At 46.5% G+C, this 13189-nt stretch overlaps 1 protein-coding gene across 2 annotated transcripts; it reads left to right on the top strand.

Annotated features, from left to right (window-relative positions):
- Positions 1-2790: 2790 nt before the first annotated feature.
- Positions 2791-12816, top strand: tgfb1a (transforming growth factor, beta 1a). 2 transcript variants are annotated; one of them, XR_008834895.1, is made up of 7 exons: positions 2791-3065; positions 3518-4555; positions 9106-9390; positions 9521-9616; positions 9691-9755; positions 10191-10341; positions 11414-11499. XR_008834895.1 is itself a non-coding variant. In XM_056441509.1 (7 exons), the coding sequence occupies exons 2-7, from the start codon at positions 4225-4227 to the stop codon at positions 11661-11663; spliced, it is 1161 nt and encodes a 386-aa protein (XP_056297484.1). In that variant the 5' UTR covers positions 2795-3065; positions 3518-4224; the 3' UTR covers positions 11664-12816. The 2 variants fall into 2 exon arrangements, 1 of the variants encoding a protein (XP_056297484.1); XM_056441509.1 differs by adding an exon at positions 11616-12816 and having other exon boundaries at positions 2795-3065; positions 9521-9755; positions 11414-11524.
- Positions 12817-13189: the final 373 nt, after the last annotated feature.

The following is a 13189-nucleotide window of genomic DNA, read 5'->3' as shown; positions in this document are numbered from 1 at the left end:
TCGTCCCCTTGGCAACCCTCTCCGGTTGGGTGGTTTATCAATTCACAAAGCTGGCTACGCAGTTACAAGGAGCGCAGGGACGCCCAGACTGTGGGCTGACGGTCGTTTTAAAAAGGGACACTTCACCCCCATTTCCCAAATTTTTTATTTTTCCCTCCTACTTTTAGTGTTATATGTATTTATATTGTTTGCCATGTTAAGTGTCCAACAAATAAATTGGAAAAACTCAACAGCAATGTCTCTTTCCAAAGAATTCTGGCCTGGTTACTCAAGATATGCGTCATCATGGATCATAAGTGAGTACTTTTACTTTGGTTACTCAGAATAATTATTGTTTTTGGAACTATGCAAACAAATCTGAAAGATAGCAGCACAATAGTTTACTCAAATAGAAATTATAACTGAAGCAGCACTGATATCTTAACGCTTTCCACTTGACGTGCATGTTGCTGATGACTCCTCTCTGCTTTTACTCAAGCATGATTTACACATTTCCCGGGCTTATTACAATTTCCCATCCATCCACAAGTTGCCCTCAGATTTTTCCTCTGTTCTCCGTCACCTGAATGCACCCCACACCCACACACCTGTTTCCACCGTCGTCAGCAGTCAACAGTAGTTACCCGGAAAGATTCACTGCCAGTTTGCCCAAGCTGAAGTGTTGTTTCTTGCTTTTGAGCCTCTGTTGGGATATGTGGTGGCGGACTAAACGCAGACCAGGGAGTTGAAGGGGGGAATTGTTTAATAATTGTTTATTGTAAGGGAAACAGCGACGGAGCAGCAATCGTGGAATGGCGGGGAAATCCAGGGAGTCCATGCAGGGAACAGGAGGCAGACTGGGGAACCGGGAGGACGGATGACTGAGAACAAGAAAGACAGGGCAGAGGTAAGGCAAACACAATTCGGTTGAGCCTTCGACATATGATTAGCCACCAGGTCAGCTGAGACAGCGATGAGTGGATGAGGAACCGGGGTAGATAAACAACATGGTGATTAGTTAAATGAAGGCAGCTTGGTTGCTTAAGCAGGTGAGGTTGGTCTAACCAAGGAGCCAGGATGAGCTCCTGGAACCACGCCCCTACCCCCCCCCCCCCCCACCCCCACACACACACACACACACACACACAAAGTACAGGTGAATCATATTATATATATATATATATATATATTGGTTTTTTGTTTCTCATTAATTTAATTGATGTATGATTTTGCTTGTTTTGAAACAAAAGGGCTAAGAATATACTCTTTCCAAATAATTACTTGTTATAGTCATTTACAACAATCGGCTAAAATAATGAAAATGAATTAACTTTTTATTATAATGTAAAACTATTGATCAAAACTTGAATAATTTCTCCACTAGTCCTCTCCTTATATGTAGGTGTCAGTAGGTGCCATGAGCTGCCAGTTCAAGTAGTTGTAACAGGAGTGCCACCCACAGTCTGAGAAGTCTGACATCTCAAGGCAGTCCGAGAGGAACAAAATAATTTAGGCACAAACACTTGTCAGTGTCAGTTAGCGCTCTGCAGATGCCACAAAAAAAGTTTTAAAAAATTGTAATTCATTATTGCAGACGATTACCTATTAAAGTAGGCCTAACAATTAGTAAAGACTGCATTTTTGTTACCTTTTGTTTAAATAATAACTAATAACTTTGTTAGTGGAAGTATTTAAATAAAGCAAATTTCTAAATAAAGTTTAACCTGGTTGCTCAACACAGGCATAACGTTTTAAGCTCCATAGATCGACTTATTCCACTGTCCTGACACCTGACTGAGTGACGCCTGCCACTGCTGAGGATTTCAGCCTTGCTGGAAAAAGACTTGAAGTTGACTCAAAGTTGAGCTCATCAGAACGCTTTCAAAGGATGAATCGTCTTTGGCCTCCAGGCGGCGGCACACACCCACCGACCACCACACACAAGACACAGTAATAGTTTTTGATGGTTGAAAGCCTCACTCATAATAGTCTCATCTGGTATTATTAAAGGTAATAAGAGACAGTGCTGTTGGCGCTAAGGGACACGCTGATTGGTGTCTTTGTTTGAGCGAACACCGTGTTCTGTTATCATTGTTTGTATTTAAGGGGATTTTTGTCTTGAGTTTCCCTTTGCTAAATGTCACGGCAGTGTTTTGATGAATAGCTCATTCTTCATAACTGTCGCAGTGAATGGAAGACAATAAACAACCAGGGGAAACACTGTCAAAAACCCCACCAAAGTCAAGTCCATTTACTGTCTTTACTTCCCTGTTAAATCCTCCCTCAGACAGAACCAAAACCATTAAAACCATACTGTTTTAGTCTCGCCCTCCTTTTGAAAATACACAATCTCCACTGAAAAGCCTCTAAAAAGACACCCATACGTAGCACCGTGGCCGCACAGTCCAGCCCTGTTGGCATCGCCATCCCTCTCCAAATTCTACTTTTAGACACGCCGGCCCCATGTGGCACGTATCCCCGGCCTGGCAGGCGACGGGCCCTTCACAGCCACCAGGTAAATGTGACGGTCGGTTGGCGGGACACCGGTGCCATGCAGGGCAGACAGGCCGGAGAATGTGAGAGAGCCGGTGCCCTCATATTTAGGGTGTTCGGCTCCTGGCTTCCTGATGTGAGCAGAAGGCAGGCAGAGAGCTCTGTTGCACAGCAGATGTTCGACGCTGACGCCGTTACCCTCATTTCCTGGGCGGAGAGAGCTCCTCGCTCTATTAGACGAGTAACAGGAACCAAAAGTTAAAAAAGAAGAGTTAGAGAGAGAGAGAGAGAGAGGCAGAGCGAGGGAGTACAATAGAAGTTAGCTGAGCTCCCACAAATCACTTTGTCACCAGCACGCTCTGACAAGCACCGAGAGAGAGCGAGAGAGAGAGAGACAGGGAGTTAAATAGAGGTGCGAATAGGGGAGTCCCGTCAGAGGAGACTCAGGAGGGGAAGGTGTGAAGGAGCTGCAAAGGGCATAAAAGGAGGCAACACCGATGGATGGATAAGGCGACTCTCAGAACAGTGTGAGGGACTGGATCGCTGCTGCTGCTGCTGCTGCTGTGGATGGTATACGCTCAGTGAAAGAGAAGGTGTGTCCAACTTACAAGAGGACCATGCTCGAGCTGCTCTGTTCTCAGGCTCGATATAACATTATTGTGTTTTAGAGTAAAGACACAGTTATAGATGCCCTGCGTGCATGTATGTGAGAGAGTGTGTGTGTGTGTGCGAAGTTGAAAGCATTTTCTGGTGAACTGCAGCTGTGTAGAGATCACATGTTGTTTTTGCTTAAAAAGAGGTAGTCCTGCGGGGACATTTTCTTGATGGCTTGACTCTCAGTAAGATTTCAAGACCCTGGGTTTGACTTTCTTTTCCCTGCTCCGAGGATATTTGATCACCTCTCGGTGGGGGAGGGGGGGGGGGGCTCTAAGCCCCTGGGGTCATCTGATCAAAACTTCAAAATAGGCTGTTTCGTTGTTGTTTTTGTTCACTTTAAGCACGCAAAGTAATCGTTGCTTTTTTTCTCTTCCCTCGCACCATTCAGAGAGGGCCTGCTTGACATCACGTCCATGTGCCGGCCAGCCCTGCGGGATCGGTGAAGAAACCCTGTGGGTCGAGGAGGACAGGAAGCAGTGTCAGCTGAAACGCCCCAGACTCCGATATTAAGTACCTTGAGCTCTGCCAGAACCACTCTTCTTTTATTATTATATTTCCCTTCACATTCGCTCTGCTGCCCTCCGAGGACATGTAAAGAGGAGACACGTGGATGATTAAAATATTCTGCTCCAAGTGAGACGGGATTCGGAGGGGGTTGGTGGATTGTGGACTCGTTGAGGGTCTCCTGAGTCTTGGGTGTTGCTGTCCGTGTGTGCGCCATTGGACGAGCTGGGCCTCTGTTTGACTTTGACAGCTCCACTGCGGGCCTCATTTCAGCGTCTGGGACGTCATCGCGTTACCTGTGCGGCTGAGTCACTAGACGTCTGTCCACCCACTGGGAGATTCTCTCCCTTCATCTACTCAAAGGAGACACAAGTGTTATTGTTTTTCCAGCAGCAGCGACAGAGGTGGCACCAGTAGTCCTGAACTCTCTGGACTTTCCACACTGCTTTATTTGTTCTGCTGGTGTGTAAACACCTCGCGTCACTCACACCCCACACACACACACACCTTCCAGAGGCGAGTGAAAAAGGGGAGGGAGGATTCGCTGAGAACCAGAGTGCGCGAGCAGTCGCAGGCGGTCGGGTCGGCACCATGAAGCTGGCATTCTTGGCCCTCGTGGCCGTGTACACGCTGGGCAACGTGAGCGGCATGTCCACGTGTAAGACGCTGGACCTGGAGATGGTGAAGAAGAAGCGCATCGAGGCCATCAGGAGTCAGATTCTCAGCAAACTGCGCCTGCCGAAAGAGCCCGAGCCGGATCAGGCGGGAGACGAGGAGGAGATCCCGACCACCCTGCTGTCCCTGTACAACAGCACCAAGGAGATGCTGAGGGAGCAGCAGACCGAGGTCCTGACGGACATCTCCACGGAGCAGGAGGAGGAGGAGTACTTCTCCAAGGTGCTGCACAAGTTCAACATGACCTGTGAGTACCAGATAGACCCGTCATGGGTCCTTGTCAAGAATGAGGGGGGATTGCTGATGGTTTTACTGCAGCCCTAAGAATGTCTAGTAAGAGTACGACTGTGATTTATGCTCCTACATTTACAGGCACTTGTAACACACACACACAGAGAGAAGCAACACCCTGGAGAAGATCATTTAGATTTGGAAAATTGTTTTTTCTTCAGATCTCACATGAATATTTGCGGTCGGAGGCCTTTTGTCTCTCAAAGATGATATTTCACGTTGACATTTTGTTGACTCTCAAACTTTTGGCATTGTTTATTTTTGCGACTTGCAGAAAAAGAGTCAAAGTATATCAATTGACCCTTTCTTAAAGAAAAAAGCAAGAAAGCCGACTGAAGGGCAGATTGAAGAGCTGTTGATTTGGTCAAACACAGGGCTTTCACCCAGTCGACCGCTGTTCGTGTCCCGTCTGAGATCAAAAGAAGCCGTTGACTTTCCGCTCGTCACTCGAATTTCGGTAACCGCTAAGGCGATTTATTTACACCAGCTATGTTGTTTCTGTTTCGTTACGTTATTTAACATTATTATCGAGACACAAACATCATTACTTTTTCTAACTTTGACCAAGTAGTTTTGTCCTCTAAACCAAATCCCCCGTCTCACCACGTGGCATTGTGTGTTTTTGCTTTAAAAAGGCTGTTGTGAAATGCGTTGCAACGTTTTCTTTGCTGCATAAAAATCCCAAGACATCCTGTGGGTTTCAGAAGTGTTCAAAGGAAACATTTATTTGTGGCCACTGTGTTGAAATCCTGCATATACAAACCTCAACACAAACACATTTAGCAGCTTCAGTCCAAATTAATCAGCCCGAGGGGGGTCAACTCCGATTTCATCAATAAACTCCGTCCAACCTGTGTGTAAACCCTTCTGATCTCCGGCCAACATCTTCAGGAGTTCAGAGATCACAGGCGATCCACGTTAGGACCACGTGTTGCATCTGGTCCGACGCGTCGCCTTTCCTGTTTTACTGCTTTATTAGTGCTGTTTGTTTGGCCAAATGGTTTATGGCTAATATCGAGCAGCGAATCCAAAACTGTGAGGATGAACAGACAAAGAAAAAAATCTTCTTTCTTTTGGTTTCTTTGCTCCATTGTTCTCTACATGTCTGGACTGCTCACCCTATCAGGCAGGCATTCACACTGCCCCTCTTTTATCCACCACTTCAAAAGGGAGACTTGAGTGGATGGACCGTGCTCAGGAGTGTGCAGACCAAACGAAGAAGAAAGGCACTTTCAAAATGAAGGGGCACGAGTTTTGTTCTGCATAGATGGAACCCAAAAAGAAAACAGGAGAGAATCAAGGGAAACATTTGATGAGAGAAGACATGAAATACACTCCTTCACCCTCTCTCTCTCTCTCTGTCCCTCAGGGATTGCAGGTTTCCTGTAATTTGAGCACCGGGTTCTCCCCTTGCTTATCCTGTCACTTGTCCTCCATCATATCTCTTTTTCTCTGACCATTTTCCATTTAATTCCCATATCTCTCCGCCCATGATTAACCATGGCACACGGAACGCTCTCCCACTGGTAGATCTCTCTCTCTCTCTCTCTCTCTGTGTTTCCTGAGCCTATTATCAGTGTGTTTGCAGCGTGTTTGTGACGGGGCAGCTTGGCAGGAAGGAAGGCAAGGCCGATGGCCACTGAGATCTCGGGTGACTCAGGTCCGGTGCAAGCGGTGCCCATGGGGAGCGTGTGTTTCCTACGTCTGTGGAATGCCAGAGAGCACCCGTCCACTGTCCTGACCCTCAGCACGGCTCCTTGAAAAAAAAACACTGGGAAAGCCAAGTGTGGATGTGTGCAGGCCCAGCGAGTGTTTTGCAATTATAAACAAACACACACACACACAGCAGAGGGTGTAGGCGACAATACAGCTTCTGTGAGTTAAGGACTGAGGACTGTGTGTGAGCAGAGCCATTAAACAAGAAGCCAAGTGGAGAACAACTTTTAAATGTTTTATATATTCATTAATTCAATTCAATTCAATTCAGTTTATTTGTATAGCCCAATTTCACAAATTACAAATTTGTCTCGGAGTGCTTTACAATCTGTATACATAGACATCCCTGCCCCAAAACCTCGCATCGGATCAGGAAAAACTCCCAAATAACCCTTCAGGGGGAAAAAAAGGGAAGAAACCTTCAGGAGAGAACAGAGGAGGATAACAAACACTATTCGTCACCTCAATTTGTGTTTCTTTTTTAGTGGACGACACACACTTTCCTGATTCCCCAATGTGTGAGCACTTTAGAAAGGGGATAGTGTTTGCCTCTGTCGTGGTAATGGCGTGGCGGATTCGGCTGGATTCCCTTCAGTAAATGATCAGTGACATCCCACACAAGTTCAAGTTTGTTAACGGAGAGAGCCCCCCCCCCCCCACCCACCCAAGTTTGGAAGACAGCCAATTTGCCCTCCAATGAGTTTACCGAGTATATCATCATTTATTTATTTATTTATTTTATATAGCGCTTCTCTAGACACTCGAAGTCGCTTTACAGTCCAGAGTCCAGTAGTCACACACACACAGTCATCCCGGTGGTGGTAAGCTACATCAGTAGCCACAGCTGCCCTGGGGCAGACTGACGGAAGTGTGGCTGCCAATCAGCGCATACGGCCCCTCCGACCACCACCAACATTCATTCACATCCATACGAATCGGGGTGAGGTATATAAGGGGCTGCAGCCCTGCGATGAAGAAGAGTGGCACCGGGAGGGTGTCAGGATGGTGTGCTTTGTAAAACAGGGCGAGGTGGGTGAAGCCAGGCATCAACGAGTGGGCTGTGGGAGGGTGGAGCCCAGCGTGTCCATGGAGGAGGCAGGTATTTAAAAGCCTGTTGCTGGAATCTGGTTCCTCCCACTGGTAATTACAGAGCTGTCTCCCGGCCTGTCACAACAGCTGTCCCCTGGCTTACCTGCGGATAGGCCCTGATTCAACACACAAATCCCCCCACACACCCATGTTAGTGCGCAGGCCAGGCTGCTGTCTTTCAGGGAGAGCGAGACCTGGGGAAGAAACTCTGTTGATCAGATGGAGCAGTTCAGTGACAAGGGAGTTGATTGTAAAGTACAAGTGAGGATGAAGCTGCAGCCAATGTGCTTCTTCGGGGAAGTGACTTTATTTCCTGTTCGGTAAACACTTCTCCAACCCGCCACACATTAATCTCGGTTTCACTCAAAACGAGCCGAAGACGGTGACTTTCCCTTGGAGGAGTCGCTTGGTGCATCGATGGCGGTCGGCCTCCCCTGTGACGCTCTGTGTTTCCATCCGAGCGCTCACAACCAAACATTTGACTTTGCTCTGGGTGGGGCCGGCAGAATGTCATCACATTTCCCCGTTACCAGCACAAGCCAGCTCTCTTTTTCAGTTTCACTTTGGCCCCAGTAGCTGAGCAACAACACAGATGGCGATATCGTGTAAGTGATACGCCAGGCGGCCGTTGACACGGAGGATCCCGGCATAGGCCGCGTTTTTGCTCCTTTCAAAGAGCAATTCCTTGGATTTTGAGTGCACAGTATCCCGGCTTTGGCAGGCTGAGGCAGAGTGGAAGCGTTGGGCCTCCGCCAGGTCCCAGGCTCCATTGATACACATCTCCAATTTCTCTGCACCCCCTCACACCCTTCCACAACTGTGAGTTAAATTCATATGAGTGCATTCTTCACTTTGCTGTTTTTCTCTTACACACCTCCTCCTCCTCCCCTTCTTCGACACCTCCTCTCACTCCTACACGGCATTTCACTCGATCATCTTCCCTCCCATCCTCCGCTTATCTTTCCCGTCCAACGTAATCCTTTTGCAATGTAACGCTGGTAGATTTATGCCGCAAAAGCCTTCAGCAGCGTGGCTCTGTTTTCCATCAGCCTCGGCGGGGGAATGTTCCCGCTGTCATGATGCCGGCGCGGCTCGGGGGAACACAAGTTGAAAATATGGGCAGGAGTACTGTAAGAAAACCAAATGCTCTCTTTGGTCAACTTTACAGCAGCTGGAACAGATGAATGTTTGGCTGCGGTTAAGTTTAATGAGTAACACTGTGATTTTGGCTTTTCCCAACTTTATAAGTGTTTCTGCGGAATTGTGTGTTAGTTTATTTATGAAGAGCAGAGTCACAAACATCCCAGGGCTGACATTTTGAAGCGAAGTGTGCAACTAAAATAAAGTAAATGAATGTAGTGTAATGACGAAAAAACCCATTTAGAACTTAAAGTTGCAACACGTCATTCCTTACCTCATCATTTCACTTCTACTATTGGTTCCATACAATCAGTTAGTTATATAAAAAGAAAACCAAATGCAAACTAACAGCCGGACAAGAATTCATAAGATTTTGGAAAACTGCAGAACACTACCATCTTTCCATCTTTCCATCTTTGCGGGTAGCGTCGAACAGTAGTGAGCCATCTGAAGGGCTTTGTTCCGGGTGCTGTATGGTCCCTAAAAACTACAGATAAATGCTCGTCCAAAATGGTTTTTGTGAAATCTCCTAATAAGTCATTGTCTCACATATTCCCACAGCGAAAAACGACACAGGGACCACCAAGGCCTCCAAAAGAATCCCGATGTTCTTCAACATCTCGGAGATACGGGAAAGTGTGGGAGATTACCACCTGCTGACCAGCGCCGAGCTACGGATGCTCATCAAGCAAACCACCATAGCGTCTGAGCAGCGGGTGGAGCTGTACCAGGGTCTGGGGGCGTCGCCCCGCTACCTCGCTTCCCGCTTCGTCACCAACAAATGGAAAGACAAATGGCTGTCCTTCGATGTCACTGAGACCCTGCAGAACTGGCTCAAAGGCACTGGTGAGATAGAAGCTTTGTTTATTGATTTGGTACCATGACCTCGTGCAATTTCCAGACTATATTTATCTTCACGGATAAAGGAACCAGCCAGTTTCCAATTTCCTAATGTTGTACATTTCTGTTTCAACAGAGGATGAGCAGGGTTTCCAACTTCGGCTGTTCTGTGAATGCGGCCAGTCAGGTGTCGACAGTAGCTTCAGCTTTACCATCTCTGGCATCGAGACTGGTAGGGGAGACACAGGAATGTTACAAATGATGACAAAGCAACCACCCTACATCCTGACCATGTCCATCCCTCAGAACAGCAGCAGCCACCTCACCTCGCGCAAAAAACGCTCCACGGACACAACGGCCACCTGCACAGCGTAAGCGATCCAGCAAAATATCACGCTGTTCCGGTATTTTATTTGCATTTTCGAAGCAACTGGACCATTCGGCAAAGTTCAGATGCTCCTGCGACGTACCCAATCAGCAACTCGTAGCTGTGTGATACATGACTGTGTGTGCACAGCGCTTTTCAACCTCAGTAGGATGAAGAACTTTACAATGCGCCCCTCATTCCACTGACACAAGGCCGAGCTGCCGTTCAAGGCAGACAGCCTTGACCCTTTGCTAAGCCCCGCCCCCTGCTGCTACGCCACCACTACAGGCTGTCAGAGATACCGTGGAGCCCACACTGTCACTAAATGCAGTCCATGAAGAAATACTATCTGGAAATATACCTTCGACAGCAACGATCTCTTAAACCGTGTCCTCACACAGTTTCACTCAAGATGGTTCCCCTGTTTTCTCATGTGCAGCCAGACGGAGACCTGCTGCGTACGGAGCTTGTACATCGACTTCAGGAAAGATCTAGGCTGGAAGTGGATACATAAGCCCACGGGCTACAACGCCAATTACTGCATGGGGTCCTGCACCTACATCTGGAATGCTGAAAACAAATATTCTCAGGTATGGTGCAACACCTCCGAGTAACGCATCTGATTACACGGCTGAATAAGCAACAGTCATGTGAGGTCCGGCTACTCTGACTTAAAGCTTTCTCACAACATGATTTTCTGCACCTCTGGCAACTTGAGGACTGTTTTGATTCACCCACCAGTAGCGTGGTGAAGTCTGTGTTGTGTTAGACTCACGGCTTGTTGTTACCGCTGAACTGACCATCAGTTGGTCAACCAGAAATGAAGATTTCTAATCATATCAGTGGTTTCCAGCTCCTCAAATGGGAGATTTTACATTTGGAAGGCATTTTCTCAAAAGTGTATGACTTTCTTTAGACTATACAATTAGTTCATTAATTAATTAAACAAACAGACAAGAATGACAGTAATCATTAGTTGCATGCCCAATACCAATAAGATAGCACACTGACTGTTGCCCTTGGAGAAGAGTGACTGCTCCTTCATGTCATAAGGGGCCAGCCGAGGCATCTGATTAGGATCCCTCATGAAGGACTTACTTAAGACATCCAAAACATGCAAGAGAGATTAAATATCTCGTCCGTCCCGGGAACACCTCGGGGCCCCTCAATTAAAGCCGGAAAACATTGCTGGGGAGAGGGATGCTAGAACATCTGCTACCCGGCCGCCCCATGAAGTGGAAAATATTGAATGGATGGACTTTGACTGACACCGGAGGGTGGGTGCTAAACTTCTGCAACAACACGTATACGTCGGGACAGCGTTATCGCCTGTAAGCGCCGTGTTAGAGCAGAGCAGCATCCGTGTGCAAGGCAATGTTGTCGGCCCGGCTATGAACCGTAAACAAAGCAAAGAGAAGCTTGGATTACAACAAACTTCCAGACTTCCAGGTAGACGTTACATGGATAATAGCTATATGTGCTTGTTTAATGCACTGAATATCAACCTTTTGATTGACATTTACAAAGACTTTGTAACGGATACCTGGGTTCTAGCAAAAAGCCCTCTCGTAAGTGGAACCCATAAATCAACTGTCTATTACAGCTGCTTTTCACCTCGAGTTCTCTGTTTTCATGTCTTTCCCCTCCTATAATTGTTAACAGATTTTGGCCCTGTACAAGCATCACAACCCAGGAGCCTCTGCCCAGCCGTGCTGTGTTCCCCAGGCACTGGAGCCTCTGCCAATCCTCTACTACGTGGGCAGGCAGCACAAGGTATCTATGCCTTCATTCTGGGGTGACATGTTTATGGAACATTCAACGTGGAAGATCATTAATCACATCACTGTTGATTTTTCACTTTCAGGTGGAGCAGCTGTCCAATATGATCGTGAAGTCCTGCAAGTGTAGCTAAAAATACGGCACGGCACACTGCTCCGCCCGCCGCTCTCGAACACTCACTCAAGAGCTGTGTTGGAGAGCACGGGGGAGGGGAGCATGTGACGGAGGCAAAGGGGAAGCGAAAATATTTGAAGTCATCGGGATCTTTGCGGTTACCACCATTCCTACTGCAGGAACTCTTCATATCGATATTAAAGATATCATTTTCTAAGTGTCTATACCTTCCCCTTAAAGTAGTACAAATATCTGTCTTGAAATGAATTTCTTTATTTGTTGGAGGGACAGATCTGTAAAGAAGTGTATATACATGTGATTTATAAACACCCCCACCACCAAAAAAAAAGAAGGTGGATCAAGGATGCCAAAGGACATGAGGACCAAAGTGAGCTTGATGGAAGAAAACTTTCGTTTTCACTCATGATTGTCTGGGACTTTTGTTATTTCCATATCATTTACTTAATGAGGTCCCAGTTAAAGGTGCTGAAAGTCCCAAGTATGGAAACCAGTAGCGGTCATTGGGTTTTTTCCTGGATCCATAACACCACAGGTGTTTTTGAAAAGGACAGCAGCCGACCTTTGGGACAGTCCGACCTGAGGAAACTGCCCCTGACTGAGATGCTGGAGCTGTCATCCAACTGAGCGACGCTTCACACGAACCGTTTTACTCTTTGTTTGTTTTTTCAACCCACGTGATTTATACCCTCCTTTGTTTTGTTCTCATAGCTGTTATGCCAGTGTGTCCTTATGAAGCCTCCCGTGTTGTCAGAGAGCATGAGTAATATCAGGGGATGTGAGAGTGATGACAACGTGTTTCTTGTCCTCCCTCTCAGGTTTTACAGCCAGCGGGTTGTCTTCAGGGGGTGAGGGTGAGGGGATGTGGCTGTGGTGTCGGTTTTAAAGAAGCCGTTGAGACTCAATACACACATTTGCCTTTCGTTTTGTCCTAGTAAAGTAGGGGCAACTTTTTTTTTTTCCTACTCATCTGAAAGTGTGATGCATTTTGCACAACTCAAGAAACAACCCAAAACGTTATCGTGCACTTACCATTTGAAATTTGCATTTGTACATATGTTTAACAATTTGAAATAAAAGTTGATGTTAAATTATCACGTCAGAGTGAAAGATTTCTGTCAGCAAAATAAAACCACATACGGTGTTTACAGACAGGTGTGTTGTGAAGGTGTGTGTGCGTTTGTTGCAGTTGTCGAGAACATTTTACAAAATGAGCACAAACAACCTGATAGCATGTTGTGGGTGTGCGTGTGAGCAGTTTTAATCTTATTCATTACATGAAAACATAAATTAAATGTTTATTACTATTAGGCTTTCAACACCTCCTACACGGCTCTTCTTAAAGTGACAGTTCACCACAGAATTAAAAGCCCATATTTTGTCTCTTCTCACATTGTTTTGGTGTGATATAGTTTCTGAGCTATTGGCCGTAGAGATGTCTGCATTCTCTCCAGCATAATGGAACTATAAGGCACTTGGCTTGTATGATCTAGTTCCATTATATAATGCATAACAATAGTTAATTAA

Source organism: Pseudoliparis swirei, chromosome 20 (genome assembly GCF_029220125.1).
Source record: "Pseudoliparis swirei isolate HS2019 ecotype Mariana Trench chromosome 20, NWPU_hadal_v1, whole genome shotgun sequence".
In the NCBI taxonomy this organism is placed as follows: Eukaryota; Metazoa; Chordata; class Actinopteri; order Perciformes; family Liparidae; genus Pseudoliparis; species Pseudoliparis swirei.
This window is presented reverse-complemented; position numbering and strand designations above follow the sequence as displayed.

What these genes read in the sequence shown, in the direction of transcription:
- tgfb1a (XM_056441509.1), top strand. Translation starts at nt 4,225, where the DNA reads ATGAAGCTGGCATTCTTGGCCCTCGTGGCCGTGTACACGCTGGGCAAC. An exon ending in GCACAAGTTCAACATGACCT is followed by an intron (nt 4,556 to 9,105) that starts GTGAGTACCAGA and finishes ATATTCCCACAG; the next exon opens with CGAAAAACGACACAGGGACC. An exon ending in GAACTGGCTCAAAGGCACTG is followed by an intron (nt 9,391 to 9,520) that starts GTGAGATAGAAG and finishes CTGTTTCAACAG; the next exon opens with AGGATGAGCAGGGTTTCCAA.